Below are 11,075 nucleotides of genomic sequence, written 5' to 3'. Positions count from 1 at the left end.
TTTTTTTTTCCAGAAACTTGTAAGATAAATAGTACTCTATCTGGTTGGGATATTAAACTTTGGTAACGTTCGAAAAGCAAAACTGCAGGCATCATAATTAAAAAGAAAAAGTCAAAAGTAGTAGCATTACCTTCCATTTTGCATTTTTGAACAACAAAGAATCTGGATCAAGTAGAATATATAATTGGTCAAGTTCCAGCAGGGTTTCTGCAATAGCCTGAGCCAACTTCTTATCCTCATCGGCATTAAAAGAACATTCTCGTTTCGTCACGTCAAGAATTAGCTTCTTCCAAATTGAGTTATTGTTACTCAAGGTCGATCCATGCCCCAGTATCCAAAGACAATACCTTCAGACATAAGAATGAGTAATTAACTTTTAAAACCACCGATTACTCAGACATACTACAACTGAGCTGCACTTCGTCAAAGAAGTACCTTGCACGTGTTAGAACCACATTGGCTATTTGCCCATTGGAGAGGAATCCCATAGAGCCATTTCTATTACTTCTGACAGTGGATATAATTATCACATCCTGTTCACCTTGGAATCCATCAACAGATCACGCACTTACGGAGAAGTCTGAGCCAGCTGAAACATCACTGTATTCTTTGACTCTCTCTTGAATTGCATTAATGCTGCAAGAATGAAAGATTGGAGGCTATTGGAAGAAGCAACTCTCGGCTGATATCAATCATAGTCATACCTTTTAGTGCTAGCTGTTTTATCTATTGTACAACTCTCGGCTAGGGCTAGGTACTTTATTCAAGATATTGTTTCATCTTACTTTAGCCTACAATTAAGGGATTATGTTTCCTTGTTATTGTAAAATAGTTAGAAGCTTTCCAAAGAGTGATTGGGTACCGATTAGAGGCTGTTCTCCTCCGTCCTTTTCTCTATATATGTTCCAACTTGTAAATGCTTTATACATGAAATATACATAAAAAATTCAATATGGTATCAGAGCAGGAACCCTAAATTCCTGTCTCTGTTGATCGTTTCCGCTAAGCTCATTTCGCTCTAAGCCAAGATGGCCGAAGAATATTTTGAAGCTAAAAGCTCGATAGATGCTTCAGCGTTACCCGATGTTGAGATCAACCCTAATCAACGTCTCAGTTCTATCTTGTTGAATGAATTCAACTATCTTCCTTGGAGCCGTGCTGTTTCTCTTGCACTTGGAGGGAGATCAAAGCTTGGCTACTTTAATGGTGCCATTGAAGCTCCTGTAGTCACTTCTTCTACCTACAAATCATGGCTATGTAAAAATCAGTTGGTCATGTCTTGGTTGCTCAACTCCATGAAGCGTAGGATTGCTGAAATTTTCAGCTATTCTGAGTCATCTATGCATCTCTGGAAGCAAGTTAAAGAGATGTATGGAAATCAAAATAATTATGCCCGTGTCTTTCAGTTTAAAAAAGTTCTCTCGAGCCTACAACAAGGAGGAAAAGCCTTTGTTCAACACCTTGGCAGCCTTACAAGCATGTGGAATGAGCTCGATGTTTATCGTCCCCACACCATTGATGCCACTGTGTTGATCAAGAAAGCAGAAAAAGACAAGATCATTTAACTCTTAGCAAGCTTAGGTCCAAAGTTCGAGGATCTCAGAAGCCACATTTTAATGAATGCTGAACTTCCTTCTTTCACTGGTGTTTGTGCCATCATCCAAAGGGAAGAAGTAAGGAAGAAAGTCATGAGCCAAGAGACTAAAGATAGTATCCTTGAACATGATCATGCAGCTACTTCTTCAACTAAGGGAATGGTGAACTTCACTGCCAATTTTGCTACACTGATCAATGACTTTGTAGCATACCTCCACCACAAACAGATGCATAATAATGGAGATAAAGCTCATGTAGCTGAAAAGAAAAATAACATAGCCTCCAGGATGTATCATTTGCCTTATCTATCCCTCAGGCAGAAGTGGTAGTTTTTTTAGCTAAAGTTTTCCCTTAAGATGATGTATCATTTGTACTTATGGTTGCACAACCTCCAGGACTCTCTACTTCAACATTGCTCTTATTGCTTGCCCATTCATGGACGACACCGATGCATTAAAGACATTGGAAGGCTTGCTCATGATTCAGTGACGTGGCTTCAAAGACTTAGTTTTTTTAGTAGCATCTTTAGAGGTTTTTATTATTATTATTATTATTTTATTGTTGCCTTTGTAATAAAATTGACTTTCATTAGTGAAACCTTTAACAAACCCTTATTTTCTTATTTTGATGTGACTGAACTCAAAGTTGAATGTTCAAGTTGCCTATGTACCCTAAATTGGGGAGGGATCAAGTCATCACGTAGTTCAATTTTTTTTTTTTTTTTGGGGCCGTACGCAGTTTATGCGCTTGTAGGCCAGGAGCATGTATTTTTTCTCAGGCAAAGTATCTCTTCAAGAACTTGCCGTTTATAGGGCCAATCCTCAAGCCATCTTCCTCCACGACCTTGTAAGCACCATTTGTGTAGACGTCTTGTACTACATAAGGTCCATCCCACTTCGAGGTGAATTTGCTTCTCGTCTTGTGTGTCATGATGATAGGCCTATGCAATGCAAGGATGAGATCTCCCACTTGAAAAGAACAAGGGTGAACTTTCTTGTTAAAGGCCTTGGAGAGTCGTGCTTGATAATACTCCAAGTGCTGCTGAGCTATGAGCCTTCTCTCATCAAGCGCTTCCAACTCTTGAAGACGTAACTTTGCATTCTCTTCATCAGTCAAACCTTCTTGTATAGTCATCCTTAGTGTGGGAATCTGGTTTTCCAATGGCAAAAAAGCCTCCACGCCATACACGAGCGAATACAGTGTAGCTTGAGTAAACGTCTAGCGCGTCGTCCTATATGCGCAAAGCACTTCGCGTACTTTCTCATGCCAGTCTCTCTTGGTCCTACCAACGACCTTCTTCAAGAGGTTGCATAGAATTTTGTTGAATGCTTCCGCGAGGCCATTGGCTAGGGTGTGATACATTGAAGACTTGTGTTGTTTGAATTTGAACTTCTCGCAAAGCTCGTCCATTAGGCGATTGGAGAACTGCTTCCCATTGTCCTTAATTATGTAACGAGGCACACCATATCGATGAATGATATGCACCTTTATGAAATGAACTACTATCTCCTTCTTTACTTCCTTCAGTATGATAACCTCCACCCACTCAGAAAAATAGTCTGTCTCTGCCAAAATGTAGGCTTCCCCAGCAGACAACTTTGGTGAAATTGGTCTAACGATGTCCAAACCCCATGTGTCGAAAGGCCATGAAGCAGCAGTCAGGTGTAATGGCTCGGGTGGCTGATGTATGAAATTGGCAAGCTTTGCACATTTTTGAGTAGTCAAGGCAGTCCTTCAGCATGGTCAGCTAATAGTAGCCCATTCTCCTCAGTTGGAAATGTAGCTTAAGTCTGAATTGATGAGCTCTTCATACTTCTTAGTGAGCTTCTTCCATTGCATGGCTGGCCTCTTCTTCTCCCAAGCAAGCACTCCCTCAAAAGAACGTCGATAAAACGTCTCCTTGTAGTAAAGGAAGTGAGGTGCTCATTGTCTAACTTATGTGTGATGCCTGGGATCATCCGCTAGCTTTCCATGTTCCAAGTAGTCAATCAATGGTTGCCTCCATTCTTCTATATCAACAGGAAGCACGGATATGAGATTTGCATGTTCTAATGGTAACTCAGTGATGAGCAAGATCACCCACTGCTGGCAAACTAGAATGTTTACAGCTTTTCCTTCTTTCAACGTTACGTTTGAAGCCAAGTTGGTGATAGCATCTGCCATTTGGTTCTCCTTCCTTGGAACATGCTCTAGTGTAACGACATCAAACCTTTGAAGCAGTTGCGTAACCAACTAGTAATATAGGACAAGATCATCATTTCTTACTCCATATTCGATTAAAAGCTGATTGATCACTAGTTTAAAATCCCCATATACCTCTAGCATCAGGATCTTCATCTCTACTGCTATTTGGAGTCCAATGATCAAGGCTTGGTATTCCGCGACATTGTTGGAACACAGCTCACTTAGGCAAAAAGAGTAAGGTAAAACTTGTCTCTATGGTGATACAAACACCACGCTTACCCCCGCTCCATCTGTTTACGCTGACCCATCAAAAAACATCATCTATGCTGGAAAGAGATTAGCATGGAACACTTCTTCATCTGGTAGGTCATCTAAAACTTCTTAATCAACTGGGATCAGGTGGTCTGCCTAGAAGTCTGCTAAAGCTTTTCCCTTGATGGCATTTGCTCGGATGTAGATAATCTTGTATTGATTCAGAAGCAACGCCCATTTAGCCAGTCACCCTATTAAGACTGGCTTTGACATGACATACTTAACCGGGTCGGCCCATGCAATTAAGTGTATTGTGTATGCATGCATGTAATGTTTGAGCTTATTGATGGTGAACACAAGGGCAAGACACACCTTTTCTATTAGGGAGTAGTTCAACTCAACGCCAATGAGAGTTCGACTGAGGTAGTAAAGCGCTCATTCTTTCTAGGATTCATTCTCTTACGCCAAGAGTGCTCCAACTAAACTTTCCTGAGCGGTGATGTATAATCTAAGTGGTTTTCCGAGCACAGGTGTCCCACAGGTGGATTTGGTAAATACCTTTTTATGCTTTCAAAGGCATTGTGGCAGGCTTCGTCCCACATGAACAGAACATCGTTCTTCATGAGTCAACAAAATGGTTAACAACACCCTGCCAGGTTAGAGATAAACCATCTGATGAAGGCGAGTCGTCCTTGTAAGCTTTTCAACTCATGTAGGTTCCTTGGCTCTAGCATACTTTGGATGGCCTTGATCTTGGATTGATCAACCTCAATGTCGCGATGTTTGACGATGAAGCCAAGGAACTTCCCTGACATAACACTAAATGCGCACTTTAAGGGGTTCATCTTAAGGTTGTATTTTCGCAACCTGTTGAACACTATTTGCAAATATATCATGTGATCTATCTTTTTTTTGGTTTTGACCACCACATCGTCGACACAGCATTTGACATTCTTGTGAAGCATGTCATTGAAGATTTTTTGCATGGCACGTTGATACGTTGCTCCAGCATTTTTTAAGCCAAAAGGCATCACCTTGTAGCAGTAGATACCATTCGAGGTGAGAAACGCCGTCGACTCTTCATCCTCTGGTCCCATTCTTATTTGGTTGTAACCTGAATAACCATCCATGAAAGATAGTGCTTCTTGGCTTGTGGTCACGTCCACCATGATTTTAATGATTGGGAAAGGAAAATCGTCTTTCGGGCAAGCATCGTTCAAGTCACAGAAGTCCACACAAACCCAGATTTGTCCTGATTTCTTAAGAACAATGACAATGTTTGAGATCCACCTAGGGTATTGTACTTCTCGAATGAAACCTGCCTCGATCAATTTATCGATCTCAGCTTCAATTTGGGGGATGAGCTCTGATCGAAAATGCCTCTGAGCTTACTTCACTGGTCGTGCCCCCGGCTTGACTACGAGGTGGTGTACAACGATGCAGGGGTCCAGACCTGGCATCTATTTGTATGTCTATGCGAAGATGTCTTTATACTCCAGCAATAGTTGGTGGTATTCCTCCACTTCATCTGAACTCTATAGTGCACTGACGAAGATAAGCTTTGGTTCTTCGCTTGTGCACAAATTGAGTTCCTTCTAGTCATTAATAGTTGTATGCCCCCGTTCTTCGAGTTACAGTGGAGCTTCTTTGATGTCTTCTTTAGAGACTTCGTCCTCATTGGCCTCTTCAACTGTAATGTGGAAAACACCTTGGACCATCTCTTCTTTGTCATCCTCTTGGGCTCGTTGGTTCGAGGATTGGCCTCTATGTATGATTGTGCGTTGTTTTACATTCAACTGACCATTTGCACTCACGTCTAATGTTGACCGGCGCTTAAAGCGTGAAGGGATTAGGCTTCGAATCTCATTGTTCTTGGTTATGCCAAAGGGTCTTCTCTTTGCAAAAATTGAAATTTTATTTTTCTGGAAGGCTATTTTACCGCTTCGAGTCTGTCCAAGGCTGATCTTCATGGAGGAGAGCCAAATTCTCTTTCTTGTCCATTAGGGTTGGTTAGCCCACCAAACATAGAACTTCGAGAGACAGATGGGCCGAGTTAATTGAAGACAGAAGTCCGGATCTGACCACCGATGAGATGCAATGCAGAGGCTCGAGACATTGAACTGACCAAGCGATTGAACACTGAAGTTCATGGAACAGGCTTTGACTCTTCCTTATCTTCCATCACATTCACGCTAATGTGTTGAGTACTACCCTTTTTGTCTTTTCCTTTACCTAAAATCTTAATAGGTGTCACAGGTATAAAGCCAAGGCCTGCCTTTGTGAGCTTGACTCTATAACCGCACTCCTTCAACTTTTTATCGGTTTTAGTGAGGTCGTGCTTCTTTTCTCTGATAATGCCCAAGTTCTTCTTTCCGAGCTTAGAAAAGGAACCGAAGTCATACCCGGCCCTTGCCATGAGCTTGTAAGCATTAGGGTCGAAGACGCCCTCAATCCTCTTGGTAGGAAGAAAACCACGCTCTGTTACGTTTTGCATCGGTCTAACGAAACTTTGCAATGATGGCTTTGAAACATTTGAATTATCTAGCTTTGGTAATGGCACAACTGTGGTTGCCTTCAAGAGCTTTACGTTTCCTTTGTCCACTTTTCTTGAATGCTTATTGTTTCTCTCTTTCTCAAATGAGGATTACCCAAGCTTTCTCCATGACATTGGAATGTATCGAAGGACTTGTGTGTTCGATCCTTTTGGGGATGCTCCACTCTCCTTTGATGTCAAGCACTCTACATGTTTGTCGCCACTTTTCTTAGGAAATGACACTGCTTGTAGCTTTTCCTTTATAGGCAAGGCTTTGCCTGTTGATTGGATCTCCATGGGGGGGGCTTCTGGCACTATGTCTTCATCCATGTAAAACTTGGCATCAACGAAATATGACTCTGCTTTGGTGAATGGCTTAGTATCACTATGATTTGTTTTCACTCCACTTCTATAGAATTTCAAGCATTGATGAAGAGTTAACGGTATAACTCCATTCTCATGAATCCAATGTCTCCCCAAGAGTAGGCTGAAAGAAGTCATTGCATTGATCACGTTAAACAACGTATTCGACTTTAGTTTTTTAATCACTATCTCGACCCTAATCATGCCCATCGCCCTTTGCCTACCTTGGTTAAAATCTTGGATTATAAGGCAGCTCCAAGATAGCTCGTCTATTTTGATTCCTATCTTCATCATTGTTAACTTCGGCATGAGGTTTATGGCTGAGCCTCCATCGACGAGCATGCGCTCGACCTTTTGCTCTCTTGCGTAGCCTGAGACAAAAAATGAATGATTGTGTGGTTTCGACCCTAACAGTAGGTCTTCGTTGGTGAAGTTAATGACAACACATATGGCATAGCACATAGCATATTTATGAGGTCGAAGTTCTAAACCTCCAACTTTGCATGCCTTTGACGAGTAGTTGTCGAGATCCATCAATGCTTTCACTAATGCCCTTCGTATTTCGTTAGGCAGTTATAATGCTTCTTTCACACTAAAATGCAAAGGCACACCTTCTATTTGTGGAGGAACCTCCTCTTGCTTATTGATAGAATCCTTTTCACTTAAAGGTTTTTCCTCCTTAACCAAGTAACAAGCAATCGTGATTAGACTGTGTTTGAGGAATCCTTTGGGAAAGTACTCTTGCAGGGCCATTGGAGTTTGGTGCTTCCAGACCTTAGGCTCTTCTCTACGTGTCGGCTTTGTCATCCTTGCGGCATCTCTTGGTTGAGTCTTCGCATCATGACAATGAAGACTTCCTTCTTGCCCTAGCTTTCTTATGTGAGCAACTTACGGTTGCGGTTGACGTGTAAGATCCCACATCGACCAACTGAGAGGGGGTGATGTGCCTTATATGTACATGCTCCCCTCCCTATAGCACGAGGCCTTTTGGGAACTCACTAGCTTCCAATCCCATAAAAACTCCGAAGTTAACTAAGTTTGGTTGAGAGCTGTCCTAGGGGTGACCCCCAAGGAAGTTCTTATGCCGAAACCCAAGAACAAATCCATGAGGGCATGGCCTAAAGTGGACAATATCTTACTATGCGGACTAGGATGTGACAATTTGGTATCAGAGCCACTCTGCCGTTCGGTGCGAATGTACCGGCGAGGACGCCGGGTTCCCCTTAAGTGGGGTGGATTGTAAGATCCCATATCAACCAACGAAAATGGGGTGATGTGCCTTATATGTACATGCTCCCCTCCCTATAACACTAGGCCTTTTGGGAACTCACTGGCTCCATATCCCATAAGAACTCCAAAGTTAAGTGAGTTTGGGCGAGAACAATCCTAGGATGGGTGACCCCCCCCCCCCCCCCCGGGGAAGTTTTCGTGTTGCAACCCAAAAACAAAACTGTGAGGGAATGATAAGCCCAGAGCAGACAATATCGTGCTACGGCAGAGTCAAGCAGGGATGTGACAATTTGGTATTAGAGTCACTCATTGGCCGAAAGTGTGCCGACGAAGACGTCGGGCCCGTGAAGGGGGTGGATTGTAAGATCCCACATCGCCCAGGGGAGAGGATCTTCTATGCCTTATATGTACATGCTCACCTCCCATTGCAAGATTCATTTTGGGAACTCACTGGCTCCGGATCCCATAAGAACTCCGAAGTTAAGTGAGTTTGGGCGAGAGCAGTCCTACGATGGGTGACCCCCTGGGAAGTTCTCGTGTCGAAACCCAAGAACAAATTCGTGAGGGCATGGCCAAAAAAAGACAATATCTTGCTATGCGGACTGGGATGTGACATGACGTGCCTTCCTTCATGTCACTAATGTCCATCCTTCATTGTCATTAGTTAACAAACCATTAGGGAGGTCCATGTTACTGAAGCGACTTGGTTCATTCATGGTGTTTGTTATTCTCACATGAAGCACTTCATGTTTCCCCTTTGACGACTGTGGTCGAGGCTTGACTGGTGATAAACAAAGAGGCACCAGATCAAAGGATCCAAACACAATGTTCGTTGTGTTTACCTTTGCAGCCTCCTCAAGGTCTAGCTTGATTCTTCCTTCTTGAGCAAGTTTCGTGATCAACTTCTTTAGCACAAAGCACTTGCCTATCGGATGACCGACGATGTAATGGTACTTGCAGTATTTTAGATCATTCACCTGGTTCATTTCTTCTGGTCATTTACACTCGGGCAGCTTAATCACCTTTTTGTCGAGCAAATCTTCCAGCATGGCAACCACGTCGGAGTCAAGGAATGGGTAAGTCTTTTCTCTAAGCTCCTTCAAGGTGCGCTTACATCTCTCCTGGTCACCAAAAAGGTTCATTCCGTTTCTCTTCCTTCTTTTTATCTTTTAAGGAGATCTTGACGGGAGTTATGTCTTGTGTAAAGATTTTGACGAGCATTAAGTTACCACCATTGTTTCCCTGGTGGGTTTCCTTGCAACCTTCTCCACCTTTAGGTCAAAAACTTTGTCCTTCTTGTAGTCGGCGTTCAACTCTTTCTTTTCATGGTTGGCGATTCTCAACTCCATGTTGTGGGCATAGGTAGCCAACTCTTCAAAGGTTTAGGGCTTAATGCCTTGAAGAATGTAGTGTAATTCCCAATGCATGCCTTGTACACACATCTCGATCAGGGAGATTTGAGAGTCTGTATTTGCAGTCAAGACTTAGAATGCACCATCAGTTGATGTAGTTAACGACTAGCTCATCTTTCCACTGCTTTGTATTTGTAAGCTCCATCATGGTGACAGTGTGATGGGTGCTTTGAAAGAGATTCAAGAATTCTCGCTCCATCAGCTCCCAATTGTTTATGGACTCAAGCTCTAGGTCTGTGTACCAATGGAACACGTTTCCCTTCAAAGAATGGACAAACTACTTTACGAGGTAGTCTCCCTCAATCCCAACGTTGTTGCAAGTTTCAACGAAATGAGCAATGTGTTGCTTTGGGTTTCCCTTTCCGTCAAACTTCATAAACTTTGGTGGTTGGTACCTCGTCGGCATCCACAAACTATCAATCCTCTTGGTGTTTAGCTTTTAGTACATCAGTGCATCCTTTGAAGTGCCTCCATATTGTGCCTTGATGGTCTTTGTGATCATGTCCTAGAGCTGCTGGATGGAAAGAGAGCCCATCAATATAGCTTCAATGTCCGGTTTCTGCTTATCTCCGGCCTCGTTGGTCAGACACTCCTCTTCCTTGCCAGACTCCTGGTCATTTGGATTCTTCCTTGGGTCAAGACCGACTCCTTCATCATGCTGCACCCCCAACTCATCCATGAGCGTAGCAATCTACAAGTCTTTTTCTTTGAAAGTTCTGGTCATCCTTGCAATCACCTCAATCATCTGAACCAGCTATTCTTCAATGGAGGTAGCGCCAAGGGTCATGACTTGTGTAACCAAAGGATGTGACTCTCTTTTAGACATTAAGGATGTTGGCGAAGTCTCTTTCATCCGTGCGGCGGTTACTGGTTAGTGATCTGCAATAAGCTCCCGCGCTTGAGTCTGCATCCGAAGCTGGTGACAATGAGCGCTCTCATGAACCTTTTAATGTGAACGAACCTTGTTAGCCGCTCTAAGGTGTCCTTGTGCTTACCAGATCAACATGTTATGGTGCACCCAACGATGTTAGGCTGATGAAGGGCTCATGCCCCTGACGCTCTCCTTGCTCCCTTAGAGGCACCAACTTTGAAGTGGCATGTTGAAGAGTGGTGATCGCTTTCGTCTTGCTCCGGGTTGTGACGCCAATGGATTCTCCTCTAGCGGCAAGAGTGCTCAGGCTCCTTCCCTTGGTTGCAAGAACGGCTTGTTCCTTCTTTGATGCCATTGACTTCGAGATGTGCTTGGATTTCTTGAACGGAGAAAGAAATGAGAGATAGAGATGGTCCTACTAGGCATGCCAAATTTGTAAATACGAAGATCCTACGACAAATGAAACAAGAACACGTGTACAAAGAATATGTTTTTGTAAATGAATTTGTAGGGTTACAATCTCTTTACAACTTGATCCTCTGATTCGATCTCTGAGGCTTGTAGATGTGTAGTGTTATTGATCCAAGGGTCACGATGACTTGATCTTGGACGAGGGCCGCAAGGTTTTGGCTTT

At 43.0% G+C, this 11,075-nt stretch overlaps 1 protein-coding gene and 1 pseudogene across 1 annotated transcript; both read left to right on the top strand.

The window, feature by feature from the left end:
• The first annotated feature begins 1,028 nt into the window (after window positions 1-1,028).
• Window positions 1,029-1,565, top strand: LOC137737295 (uncharacterized). Its single transcript, XM_068476737.1, has one exon. The coding sequence runs from the start codon at window positions 1,029-1,031 to the stop codon at window positions 1,563-1,565; it is 537 nt and encodes a 178-aa protein (XP_068332838.1).
• Window positions 1,566-8,588: 7,023 nt separating this feature from the next.
• Window positions 8,589-8,706, top strand: LOC137738464 (5S ribosomal RNA; annotated as a pseudogene).
• The last annotated feature ends 2,369 nt before the right edge of the window (window positions 8,707-11,075 follow it).

This window comes from Pyrus communis, chromosome 6, assembly GCF_963583255.1.
Source record: "Pyrus communis chromosome 6, drPyrComm1.1, whole genome shotgun sequence".
NCBI lineage: Eukaryota > Viridiplantae > Streptophyta > Magnoliopsida > Rosales > Rosaceae > Pyrus > Pyrus communis.
The sequence above is the reverse complement of the archived record's forward strand: the minus strand, read 5'-3'. Positions and strand labels throughout refer to the sequence as shown.

Coding starts and splice junctions, on each gene's coding strand:
- LOC137737295 (XM_068476737.1), top strand. CDS start 1,029: ATGGCCGAAGAATATTTTGAAGCTAAAAGCTCGATAGATGCTTCAGCG.